The 13,710-nt window shown below is 44.9% G+C and overlaps 1 protein-coding gene across 1 annotated transcript; it reads left to right on the top strand.

Moving 5' to 3' along the window:
- Nucleotides 1–4,622: 4,622 nt before the first annotated feature.
- Nucleotides 4,623–12,425, top strand: HEBP1 (heme binding protein 1). Its single transcript, XM_082240194.1, has 4 exons — nt 4,623–4,765; nt 8,369–8,501; nt 8,669–8,849; nt 10,732–12,425. The coding sequence occupies exons 1-4, from the start codon at nt 4,736–4,738 to the stop codon at nt 10,901–10,903; spliced, it is 516 nt and encodes a 171-aa protein (XP_082096320.1). The 5' UTR covers nt 4,623–4,735; the 3' UTR covers nt 10,904–12,425.
- Nucleotides 12,426–13,710: the final 1,285 nt, after the last annotated feature.

Raw genomic sequence — 13,710 nt, 5'->3', positions numbered from 1 at the left:
CTGAAGGTTTCTCTCTCTTCCCCATGAATGGCAGTCATAAAGGGTGTTTACACGCTACATTCAGCATGTCTACAATCTGTGTACACACAAAGTTGAGCAGTACACGTGACGTCCTACAAGTGTTTGGTAGGTAGTAGCATGCATGCAGTTGCAGATCAGCGTAGTATCTGCAAAAGGATCTTTGCCTAAAGCAGGCATGGAAATTCCAAGTCCCATCAGCCCCAGCAAACATGACCAATGACCAGGGATGGTGAGAGTGGCAATTTAGCAACATCTGGAGGTCAAAATGTTGCCCACTCCCTTTCCCCTTTGGCTATGGCTTCCTACAGCCTACATATCCCTAGAACCCCTATGTATAAATAATTTCCTTCAATTCCTTGTCTGAAAGAAAAGGCTTATTTTTGAGCACACAGTTTGAGCTTTCTTACTTCAGAATCGGATTTGAAGAGGGTGTTTGGGAGAGGTGGTTTTCAGACAGTCTGAGAATTTCTGGTTAAGGATTATGAAGCTTCCATTTGAAATGATCCAGTATGAAATGAAAAGTACAAACATAATGATACAGAGTTGTCTTGTATGCATAGTACAATCCAAACAAAAAAAAGTTTAACAGTTTCCTAGCATCTCTTGCATGCTTTTCGCTTCCTTTTTGGACTAAACTTTTATGTTTTATATTCTCTCAAAAGACTTGTGAAATTCACAGTATGGATCTTTCTTTAGTAGGTGCTGAAAGAAAGGCAGACATACAAAAGGAAATCACCATCATCTCCCTGAACTCCTTTTAAAAATCCTTTTAATGATTTTGCAACCTAGATACACAGTTGCCTTCTCCAGCCTATATATATAATTGTCATCATCTTTCAACCCACTGACAGCTCCCACTCAACTCTCAGTGAAACTCATCAGGCCTTCAACTTCCTCCATGACTTCACCCTTAGAAACTTCAGCTTTTGCCAGTCCATCTTCTCGGAGCCAATTCAATGTATGCACTAATATAAAAAGGATGTTCTCTCTCTAAAGACCTTGAAATCCAATAAACTGTAGCCAATGTGCCTGTGAAAAGATTGTGAATTCACTCATTTCATATGCAGCACAAACTGAACCACTTCCCGTGGATAGTTCCCTTGGGAGTGGGCGTGGGAGACTAAAGCGACCAATGGCTACTAGTCATGATAGTTCTGCACTACCCCCAGAATCAGAAGCAGTATCCCTCAGAATAACTTCTGCTTGGAAGAATGAATTTGTGGGTGGGTGTTTCTGGAGTCATGTCATGCTTGTAGGCTTCCCATTGGCATCTGGTTGCCCACAGGAGGAACAAAATAATGTATTACAAGAGTGGGGAACCTCAAGCCCAGAGACCAAATATGGTCTGTCTGGTCTTCAAGGTTTTACCCAGGCCCCACCCCTCATCGGTTTTGCTTTGTGTCCTCCTCAAGTGCTTCCGCTTGGCTGGAACGGGTCCTTAAAGTGTCACGATGCCCCTTGCTTGCCTGAAAAGAGGAGGGAGAAATTAAGAGTGTGCAGAAACCTCTGCCTTCTGAGTGGCTGCAATGTAGGTGACTTATTTTGCCCCACCCACTTTTGCTTCAGGCCCAACCAACCACAGGTCCCCAGAAATTACCCATAAGGCCATTTGGACGCAATAGCTCCCCATTCCTGTTGTATTAGATGTAGCTGAGATTAGGCACCAGTGTCGCACCTCCACCCCGAAACAACCCAATGTGAACTGAGCATGCTCAGCACGCTTGAATGCTGGCTGACCGATGTGGGAGGAAACCAGGAGAGGAAATCAGAAAACCAGGAGAGGGAGACTGGATGTCTTTGAATCAGAATTTTGTTCCAAGGACTTTGTGCAACCTTTGCTAAACTCAATGGTGTATTCGTTGTAGTTGACCCATATTTCAAGTGATACCTTGATAGTTATAATACCATAACTTCTTTTTATGGGGTGGCTGCAGCTCAGTGATAGAACAAATGGATCACACACAAAAGGTTCCATATTCAGTCTCTGGCATCTCCACGAAGGGCTATGAAGGACCCCTGTTTTGGGGTTATCTACAGATCCATTGCCAGTAAGTGTGGGTGTGAATAACACTGAACTCAGATGGAGAAACAGTATGACTTGGTATTATGGGCCAACTTCCTGTGTTCATGTTTATTGGTGGGGAAATTTCACAATTCAATCTTTTCAGATTTGTAGTAAACATGTCCAGCAGCTGAGATTATAGGGGTGTGGAAGTGAAAGGGGACAACTAGATTTTAGTAGAACTAAACTGCTATATGTCCAATAATGTACTGACACAGGGTCCCTTCATGGTAGCCACATCTAGGCCCCCTTCCAAGAGTATACAATCTCCTAAAATAACACAATAATCTTATAATTATACAATAGCAATTAGGGATGCATTGCAATGGATCAATGCAGATCTCTGCTGTGTTGCCAAAACTATTATTTCTGTGCACATTCTGTGCAAATGAGTTGCAATGCTCTGATATCTTCTTTTGGGGTGACTTAAATTGTGCTGTCCTTGAAGTTCCATTGCAGGTAATGGAACTTCCACACCTTTCTCATGAAATGGCAGAACCTTGAGTTTTCAGTGTTCCCAAATGCTTAGTTTGGTGTTCTTCCCAAGTGCCTTCTCTAGAGTGACTCTAGGAGCCAGTCCTCAGCGGCTGACTCATCTCCTTTCCCTCCCAATAGGCTCCTCATCTCAGTGGTTAAAAACCTCACCTTGGGCAGCTCAACCCCTCATGACCCCAGACCACTATACTGTACATGCAATTATTGGACATGGATTCATACATTATGCCCTTAAGATATGCATGCAAAAATGTTTTTAATGTACACCGAAAGGGCATGTGTGCTTGCATATACTCAACAAGCACCTACCTGCCACATGAAACATTCATGCATGAAGGCGCCAGAACTGGCCACTGGTCCCCACCATGCATTTGCCACAATGTGTGACACAGTCCCCAGCAGTGTGCTTGCAGCAGAGGCCCATGGCACAAATTTGCATGGTATTTGCATATATTCGTGGGAATGTTGTGGATAGTAGAAGAGGATATATTGATTAAATATTATCCTTTCTCACTCACACTAGTGAGTCAGTAGCAGAGTACATTCCCCAATATATTGCAGGAAGCTAGTTGGTAGATTCGTTTGAATCTCTTTACTTAAGCAATCGAATCTGACTTGTCGAGATTGGGTTTATTCCTGGTAAATTCCCCTTTAATCCCTCTTAAAAAGAATAAAGACACAACAGTCTTCTCTTAAAAGTAATAAGAAGTTTACTCACATTCAGTTCACAGTAGGTTCCCTGAAGGCAGGCTTTAGCTGGAAGTTACAGAAGAGAGTTTGAGTTCATCCCATATGGGAATTGAGCTCATGTGCTGCTGGCTGAGAGCCAGAAGACAGCAAAACAACATCAAGAGCAAAATGGCATCAAGAGAGTCAAGAGTCAAGCAGGGCATCAAGAGGAAGATGGCTGCGTGACCAGCCCTTTTATGGGGTCTCACAGGCTCATGCCCATCTACCTGGTCACATGCAAGGGGAGGATGCTCCAGATCAAGTGTGACAGGAAGTCCTGGTTGGAGTAACATCCCCCTGTGTCCACTCTGAACAAATGGGAAGTGTTGTGCTCGACTGCTTATCTTACATCCCACACCTGCCACAAGAAACATTCATGAACGAAGGAGCCAAAACTGGCCATTGTTCCTCACCATGCATTTGCCACAATGTGTGACGCAGTCCCCAGCAGTGTGTCCCATGGCACAAATTTGTATGATCTTTGCATATATGAATTAATATGTACAATTGTCTCTGGGCAAAGAAAGATAGCATGTGGCTGGGGTCTCATATTAAAGGTTTTTTAAAAAAACACACGAAAAAAAAGTTTTTAAAAGGGAAAGGGGCAGGAAATTTGGGGCATGCCTAGTACAAAAAGATCTGGGCTCAGGGGCCCTGTACCACCTTCTAGCAATGTACACACAGGCATGCTATTACCACCACCTCATGCTAACGTGGTTGCACACTAAACTTGGTTCCATGCTAATTCTTGCTCAGGCTTTCTGTGTAATTTCTTTGTAACCTCTGAAGCCACTCTAAGAACATAAGAAGGGTGTGCTGGATCAGGCCAGGGGCCCATGTAGTCCAGCATCCTCTTCTTACAGTGGCCAACCAGATACCTGTGGGAAGCCCACAAGCAAGACCCAGCAGGCAACAGCACTCTCCCCTCCTGCGATTCCCAGCATACTGTCTCTGACAGGGGAGGGAGATCATAGCCATCAGGTCACCCCTACCTGTCAGCTTTTGGATTGGATCCTGCTCCTGTGTCTCCCGACAGCAGTATGGAACACCGAATTCGGAGCTCCTTTCCACCATCGCTTTAGGTTTTTTTTTATTAATTGTAATAAATAATAATATTAATTATAGTTATGACATTTACAGCTCAGCTTTCCTCCGAGGTGGCGCACATGCTCCTTTCCCCTCCTGCTTTGATCTTCACAACAACCCTGCGCAACCCCCACTCCACACCCCAGCCTCTCTCTCCAAGGGCAGCTGCGCTCGGCTTTGGGGCAAAGGATGCGCGTCCCGCTGCCGCGCCTCTCCCGCCCGCTTTCCGTTCTTGAGCAACCGGGCAGGAAAAGGGCTGCCGCTCTCACTGCATAAATACTGGAGCCCCGACCGAGCGGACAACCTGCTGCTGCGCGGCGTTGACCCGTCCAAAAGCACAGCATGCATGGAACTCCCACCAGGTTGTGGCAGGTAGGAGGGAGATGCCCGGTCTCGGAGAGGAGGCGGGGTTGGGGGTCGCTCGCCTCGCCCTCCGGAGAGGGGGGGACGGAGTGGAGCTGCTGCCCCCCCCTCCTCCTGGATCCGAGGCTTGTCGAGCGCTGCTTGGCTTTGTAGAAGGTCTGCCACTGGCTGCTGCTAGCAGCTAATCGGCTTCTTTTGACCCACGTCACCCTCACGTGGTGGCTTCGCTTCGCCCGCCAATGAACTTTTGGTCCATTCATTTCTTTGCTTCTAGGAATGCCGCACGAAGCGCCTTGCGATCGGAGGCGCGAGCCACTCAAGGGCCTGTGGAAACATGTCCCGGTCTGTGAACTTGGCAACTAACGCAGCCACATTATTGGAAAGCTAAGCAGGATCGGGTCTCGTCAGGATCTGGATGGGAGACCATTCCAGGATGACAGGCGGGGGTCGACATACAAAAACACCACGAAGGCCCTCAGATGAGCTGAGATTCCTTCAATTGCAGGGAGGCGGAATGGATGACCCTTAGGGTCCCTTCCAATTCTACAGTTCTATGATCAGGAAGTGGATAGGGACACATCTCATAACACTAGAACTCCGGACTCCCCAATGAAGCTGAAGTTCATGGAATCATAGAATTGTAGGAAGGGACCACAAGGATAATTTAATCCAACCCCCTGCAACCATGAAGGAATCTTTTGCCCAACATGGGGCTCAAACTCACAACCCTGAGATTAAGAGTCTCATGCTCTACCAACAGATGGAAGAAATGACTTCATCACACAGAGACAAAGTTTCTGTGGATTTTTGTTCCCACAACATGTAGCAGAAAAAGAAAAGAAAAAAGGGCCAGGCAGTTCTGCCTCCACTGTTTGAGGCAGGAATGCTTCTGAATACCAGTTGCTGGAAAACATAAGAGGAGGGAGTTGCTGTTGCACTCAGATCCAGCTGGCAGGCATCTGGTTGACACTGTGAGAAGACAATGCTGGACTAGATGGGCAGCAGGCTCCTCTGCTCTTATTATGCCAGCAGCCCTTACAGGAGGTGCTCCTCTTGAATCATGTGCCACAGAGATTTGAATTAGCATCCCATCTTGAGGTCTTCTCTTCTTGGAAGGGATAAATCCCCCCTTCCAAAAGATACCAACATGCCCATCTTCCAGAGAGAGTCTACAGTCTTTGTGTGCCTTTTTTCACTGAGACATCCCTGGCAGTTTTGCATCTTTTTGCTGATTCGCTCATCCCAGGAGCCCCTGCCCCTATGCAGCCAGTAGCAAGGACCTTTGATATTATGGCTGCTGTCATGCCCCCCTTTTTAATGGAAATATAAACAGGGCTTGTTTTTTCCACACAGAAATGTAGGGCTGGACAGACAGCACCTGTCAAATTTTGTGTGTCATGCAGATGGGTAAAGCACAAAGCCCTCACTAAAAAAAAACAAAAAAACAAGGTGGAAATACACCTCACAGTATATCATTTCTCTACCCTAGGAAATGCTGTTAAGGGAGTGTAGTTGTGTGACACTTAGGCGGGGGGGGAGGGAATTATTCACAATTATCTGTGGAGAAATCTTGCTATTTGTGTGTAGCATTTTACATGGCGTACTTACGGCAAAATGCATATCTTAAATCCCTTATAGCTCCCTGGGGTGGCCTTGTGGCCACAGCCATTCAGTAGAAATGAAATGGTTTGTTTTATAATGTGCATTTTGTCTTCCCTGTATGAAACTAATTGCAGACTGAAGAGTGTGAACATCCCAGTGCCGGTGCTCTGTGGCATGTGGTATTAGATCAAGCTGCGTTATGGCTACCCAAGGTCATAACTCTTCCTTCCCCGAAGGAAAGAATGCCAGTCACCTGCTGTTTCACAGCTGGCAGTGTTTTCTCCTAGCACTCTGTTCTGCGTTAATTTGCATGTTCTTATCTGCCACTTATTTGTTACCGTTTGCATCCCATCCTTCCTGCAAAGAATTTAGGCTGCTGGTTTAGCTTTGCAACGGCCCTGTGCGGTAGATCGGAGTGAGGCATAAAGCCACGCTAGACAGGGTTGGAGTTGTTCTCTGTGTGTAAACATGGCACTGCCCCAATCATGTTGAAATGGGAGGTGCATTTGTAAAAACAAAAGGGGTGTGTGGACTGCAGAACCTTCCTCGAACCCAGGTCTGTGCACAGCTGATCTCTGCATAACTCCTCTGCCCATGCAGTTTCCCCTCAGATGTAGTTAGAATACCAAACTGAACCTGCCTAAGAGAAAAGTAGTTTGGGAGAGGGGCTGTGGGCAGGTCAAACATGGAAAGGAGACACGACCAGCCCTACTACTGGGCAGCATGAGGTACCGGTAATTGCCTCAGGCGGCAGATGTTAAGGGCCAGTAGCTCCTGGTTGTTCCTCCTGCTTCCTTTTTTTGGCACACAGCCTCTCCTGGGGCCCCTGATCCGGCCTGCTGCCTTCACTGCCAGTCCAGTCAACTTGTATAAATGGAACAGGGAAAAGATGCCTCAGACATTAAAATGTCTTGGCTCAGCCTTGAGGGGGATTTTAAGTTCCCTTCTCCCATGCATTTCTTTTGCTTTGGCAATTGGATCCTTCCCCCCGCCCTCTACTTTTTTATTGGAGTAGGGAAGTTCTGGGTGCCAAGAGAGAAATTGTGTACAGAAGTACTTTTCCCCCAATACCACTTCATGGTCCCAATGAAAATCTCATCTCCCTTTTCTCTGCCTCTCCAATGCTGCAATTGGCTCACCAGTTAAATTTCCATATACTGTATACTTATTTGAAGATAGCTATCATATCTCTGCTCAGTCTCCTCTTTTCCAGACTAAACATACCCAACTCCTTCAAGTCCTTCAAGTCTTAGTTTCCAGACCCTTGATCATCTTGGTTGCCCTCCTCTGCACATGTTTCAGCTTGTCAACATCCATCTTAAATTGTGGTGCCCAGAACTGGACACAGTATTCCAAGTGAGGTCTAACTAAGGCAGAATAGAATGGTACTATCACTTCCCTTGAACTGGACACTATACTTCAGTTGATACAGCCTAGAATAGCATTGCTTTTTTGCTGCTGAATCACACTGTTGAGCTTGTGGTCTACTAAGACCACTAGATTCTTTTCACATGTACTCATGGCAATCAGGTGTCCCCCATCTTGTATTTGTGCATCTGATTCTTCCTGCCTAGGTCCCTACTGAAATTCATTTTGTTAGTTTGGGCCCAGTTCACCAATCTGTTAGGGTAGGGTCATGTTGAATCCTGATACATACTGTCTTCTGTGGCACTAATTACCCCTCTCAGTTGGTGTCATCTGCAAATTGAATGAGCATTCCACCCCCCACCCCCAATGAATGAGCTTAAGATATGTGCTTTCTCCTCACTAAATGATACTAAATACAGGCAAAAGTACAAAGTGTGCAATGTTGTTCTAGTTAAATGAAGTCTACATTTTGAATGCTACAGCCATACTTCCAGCATCTGTTCTATTTCTTGAAGGGATAGCTGGTCTTTGAATAGCAGGGCTGTCTAAGGGGTGCTGCAGGAATCAACTTTGCCTCGTGAAGGCATGCATGGGTTGCGTCTGTCAAGGAATTTATTATCTGACTTTTGTGTTCCCAAAAAGCCGAACAATGAGGAAAAAGAATACGAAGGAGGAAGGTTTGCTACCATCGAGCACACTGGAGAAACATTTGATGCGGCCTGTCTTGAAGCCGTGGCAAAACTGTATAAATACTTTGAAGGAAGCAATGACCAAGGTGAAAAGCTTTACATACTTTCTTCACATCCCCCTTAATTCAGCTGCTTAATTGTTCGTTATCTAATCCTTGGGGAGGAAAGACAACATGAACATGTATTTGTTCATATTTGTCATTTTGTGAGTGTCTCAGAAAAGTGGAGTCTTTGATCTGCATTTCTTTTTCAGGGGCTAAGATGAGTGTGGTAGATCCAGTGTGTATCACTGCATTGCTTGCGGATGATGGGTCACTGCAGCTGAAGGTGAAAGTCTCGCTACAGATTCCAAGCCAGTTCCAGGCCAGTCCTCCTTCACCTGCTGATAAGAGCATCCGGATTGAACAGAGAGGGGAAATGGCTGTTTTCTTCATGTAGGTCTCTTAAGCCGGTTGTATAACTCTAAAGCCAAACTGGTTCCCTCCAAGTCTATCGTGCCACAACTCCCATCATCCCTAACCATTGGCCATGAGAGTTTACATGTCCCCTCTCAACATGCTGTGATATTAACCACACCCCCAGTGCCTAGCAGTTACAGTACAGTCAAACCTTGGAACTTGAACGGCTCCGTTGCCGAATGTTTCAGTTCCCAAACGCTGAAAACCTGGAAGTAAGTGTTCTGGTTTTCAAACATTCTTCAGAACTCGAACGTCCAACACGGCTTCCACTTGAGTGCAAGAAGCAACCAACTGGAAACCGCGCCTTGGAACTCGAACGTTTTGGAACTCGAACGATCTTCCGGAATACAGTGGCAGTACACATTCGTACTAGATATTTAGGAATTCCCTGTTAGAGTGATTCTGGTGCCCAGCTTTTGATCATCATGCTCAGAATGCTATTTCTGTTAGCAATACTAGGTAGAATGAGAGCAGGATGGGTCTGTAGTTTGCTAGTTGTCCCAGTCAAAATATGTACCCAAACACTAGGCTTTGTGGTTGAATGTTAGCTTCTGTCTTCCTTTAAAGCTGCTCATACATCCCTGGGGGAGGTGTCCCCCATTCTGTGAGAACCCTGACTTTCAAATACCCAAGGCTGAGGCCTAGAAACTCTTTTAGTTGAGCTATGGCTCTGAGCCAGTAAGATGTTATACAGCAGCTGTCCATCAATGTCTGGAGTGCTAAATCCATTAGTAGCCCAAACAGATGTATCGAGAATTGATAGCCTGTCATTTCTGATGTGTCAGTTCCTTTGAACCAAGCTGAGAGATCTTGAATGAATTTGGCCTGCCACTTTCGGTTGGGGAGCATGTTTATGCACACTCACTTCCCGGGGGGGGGGGAACGATACAGCAGATCATTCAGCCCAAATGGCCTTTGGGTGTCACTCTGGTGTCAAGGGAAAGCAAAACTTTATTGCAATTCCTGCGATGAACATGGCTGTCAAGGACCACATTTCAAAAAGTATGCCTCTCTTTGTCAATGCAAGGAGACTGAGAATCCACTCTAATTCTCCAGGCGCAGTGAAGGGAATATGAAGAGGAGGCTTCCGTTGTTCATTCTAAATGTCTGGCACAAAATGTCATGTTGGGCTTTGGGAGCAAATTTCCCTTTGTGGCAGTTGCCTTAACCACAACCACTCTTTATGCTATTATGGTAGATGAGGTTCCCTTGACTGACATCTCTGGAAATTGCCACTAAAGACACATATTGATTCTAACCATGACTGACACCTGGGCAAATAGGATTTGATGCTCTTTTACCAAAGTCCCATGAAAACAAAAATGTAAAAAAAGGGGGAGGGAGTGGGTTAACGGATGTGGTTGAACAGTCTTTTTTGTTTCCTTTCTTCACACACAGCAACCATTTTAGATGCTCTTCTGATTGAGCCATTGTGAACATATTTAAGGTGTTATCTATGTTGAAGGGAACCCAGTACCATTTTGCTCAACTTTCTGCTGAGGACGCAACTTAGAAATGAACAGGAGCACAATGATGCTCTTATGCAACTCTCCTTCCTTTCAGTAGAGCTTGTGCATGAGAACATCCCAGCACATTGTATCCCATGGGCCAGATCTGTCTTATTTCCTGCTTGGCCACCCCTAATGGCACTGGAAATCTGCCACCTGCATTGGCTTGAGATCTGCTTCTGGGGCCCACTACAGAAGGGTACTTGCAAATCTAATAAATCTACTTTAGAAACTGTGCTTGAATTATTCTGTTTCCTCTTCTGCAATTACATTCAGGGACTGGTCCACACACCACCCTCTAATTTTTTTCCTTTACTTTTCTTGTTCTCTTGTTTCTTCTTTGTTCATAGGACATTTCACGGCAAGGCCAAAGGAGAGGAGTATAAGAATTATGCAGCTCAGCTGAGATCTGCAGTAGGAACTGAGAAAGCTGACCACAAAGAGCTATATATTTTCAGCAGCTATGATCCCCAAAACAAATCCTTTGGGAATTGCCATGAGGTTTCACTGCGGAAGAAGTGAGCAGTCCAAAAACAAGAAAGGTGCACCAATTGGGGAAGGTAGAAGGGGGAAAATATCCACAGGTGCTATAGAAAGCTGATGTGTGTTTTGAAATTTAACCAGCATGTTTTGAGCGTATTGCTTTTTATCAAAGGTTGTTCCAGGTTTGCTGCTTTCTTTCATAAGCCATGAGTTGCATTTCTTGGGCTGTTTCCCATCCAAAACAGAATAGCAGAAGTAAAATACCATTAATAAAGAGAAATGCACTCAAAAAGCATTGGGTGAACCCAAAAATAAATACAGTAAATCAGTGGAGGGTTTTTTCTGACACCAAAACAAGTTTACCTCATTATTGGTAAGCTGTTCGCATTCTACTATCCCCCCTTAGTTCAGAATCTAAATAAAAACTGTATCAGTAATAGGGGGAAAGGTCCTTATTCTGAGCTTGCACGTCCCTACTGTCCTTTGGTTGTGACCTCAACAACGTCAGCTACATTTCTCCCAAAGTTGTCCAGAAGGATAATAAGACAGCTGTACTTACAAGCCAGTAAAACTGGCACCTGTTAACAGATTGGTATTTCCTGCAGCACTGTCAACCTGTTACACTCATCTGACTTGGGAGATAATTTCTATCCTTAGTCCAAGTCAACCCTAGAGGCTGCTTTCAAGTAAGGTACACTGACAGTGCAGTCCACAAACTCCTGAAATGGGTGTTTTTGTCCTTGGAGCCATGTTTGCATTAGAATTAGTAGAAGCTGCATCACTGGCAACAGCAACTATCACCAGCTGCCACTGTGTCATTAGGTAAGGCTCATGTGGCATTGGAAAGGCATTTGGGGCAAGTACATCTTTAGGTTGTGTCTAATTGCCAACAGCCTATTTATTTGGAAATGTCTAAGCTTTTCTTAACTTCAGTCTCCTCTTACAATCATGGATTCATATGGTTAGATGGTACCTGGAGAAGTCATCTTTCTTTTCGTAAATCTGCCAAAGAATAAAATAAACTAAAATTGGAATTGATGAGTTTTCTCAGGATGGTGGAAGGCAAGTGTGACATCTTCCAATGGTCTGGTGGTGGTGGCACTCACCATTCTTCTGATAGAAAATGCTCTGCAGGAGCAGGGAGAGAAAAAAATGGGGGCTCAAGGAGGGTCAGTCGGGGTGGGAGTGATAAATGACCTTATTTTCATCTGAGCAATGTTGGAGGGTATGGTATCCCCATATAGAGCTCTAATGGAGACCTTTGCTCTGCGTTACTTTTTATTCCCCCCCTTTTGAAGCGGGAGGCTCACCTCAGACTGAAGGATGAAGGACCTCAGTGCAAGCTATGATCTGACTACTGCATTTAAGCCCTGGATCACTTTGTACCTTATAACTCTTTGTTTCCTCGAATGCTTGCTGAGATGTGTTAATGGAACACCCACCCTTTTGCCAAAGCCTTTCAGCTTCTGAAGAACTGTGCAATTTTCTACCTAAATATGGATATGAAGGGCTGTTATTAAGCACATTTTTAAAATAATAATAAAAACAAATATAAAACGCATGTTTTGAGGGTGTAACTGCATCCATCAGAAGTATAATTTTGTGGAACAAACTAATAGTTTAGGTGTCCAAAATTAGTGCCAAAGCGACAACTTGAAACCTGAGGTGGTGCACATATGCATTCCTTTGACATCTCTGTTTGCGGGTGACAAGGTTTCTGCAGTGGAATGTCAGATGGGGCGCAGCAGCAGCATGATGCATGGAGTCCTGGTGGAGGGGAAAGCTGTGTACTTCAATCCCAGAGGAAATGCAAAAAGTTCCTTTCCAGATATTAGGAGACACAGCAGAAAACAGAAACCTCACTGCACTTCGGCTTCCAGGGCCAGCCAAAACATTAGGTAGAAGAAATTGGAGGGATAGAAGAGCAGATCTTCATCTTCAGTTCCCCCAGACTATTCCCCCTCTGTTGGAAGGTAGAGCTCTGTGTGTGCCTCAGGTTTCCTAAGCTAGCTTGCTACCCAACAGAATGCTGCCCTGTTGCCAGAGTTGAAGTAAGGTTTAGCTGTCAGTCAGGCTAACTTCTGTATGTGCCACAGGAGGCACTGTCTTGGGAAAATTGTCTGGGACCAGCCCTACAAACTTCTCTATCTCGTTGTGGCAGAGCTATCTTCAAGAAGCGGTTCTTTCTTCCCTGCTGCCTGCATGCCTTGAAATGAATCCAACTCGCAACTTAACTTCTAATGTGACACGCTTAGTATTTCACCCTAAGATATATGGCCTGAAGACGAGCGGAGTAAAAAGACTTTAATTAATTAAATAAAGAGGGAAATCTCAAAGCTGTTGCCATCTTAGTCTGTAGGATACTGTTTGGGGGAGCATTCTCATACCTGAAGGCATTGCTTTTAGGATCAGGATCAGGAGAAAAGGAAGCACTTTTCATTCAGCACATAATTAAGGCTGTATGCAAACATAGGAGATTTTTCTCCTATGGTTTGAATTCTGCTTCTCCCCATCATTGCTTCACTATAAGTTGTCGTATTTGCCTCACTGGCTGAAAATCCAGTCTAGAATTTTATCTTACACACACACACACACACACACACACAAACACACACACAGCACTACCCCTTCATACGTGCTTGTAGATTATTTTATTTTTTTAAAAAAAAACCTTGAAAAAGATTATCTGTGAGGCCAATAATGGCTTTGTTACTGATACATGGTCCAGCCAGTCAGAACTCTGAACAACCTGATGGGAGCTGGGAGAGAAGTGTTTGCCGCAAGGGCCAGCACTCTGCACTGCCTCATATTATAAGCACAGAGAAGCATGAGTATCCCTGAGTAAC

Source organism: Podarcis vaucheri (assembly GCF_965113315.1).
Source record: "Podarcis vaucheri genome assembly, chromosome: 10".
NCBI classification, from domain to species: domain Eukaryota; kingdom Metazoa; phylum Chordata; class Lepidosauria; order Squamata; family Lacertidae; genus Podarcis; species Podarcis vaucheri.
Note: the sequence above shows the minus strand (reverse complement) of the source record. Positions and strands in the feature narration are given on the sequence as shown.

Bases quoted from the DNA above. Each gene is read 5' to 3' on its own strand.
- HEBP1 (XM_082240194.1), top strand. From the start codon at position 4,736: ATGCATGGAACTCCCACCAGGTTGTGGCAG. The intron at 4,766-8,368 runs GTAGGAGGGAGA...GTTCCCAAAAAG, and splicing joins CTCCCACCAGGTTGTGGCAG to CCGAACAATGAGGAAAAAGA. The intron at 8,502-8,668 runs GTGAAAAGCTTT...TTTCTTTTTCAG, and splicing joins TGAAGGAAGCAATGACCAAG to GGGCTAAGATGAGTGTGGTA.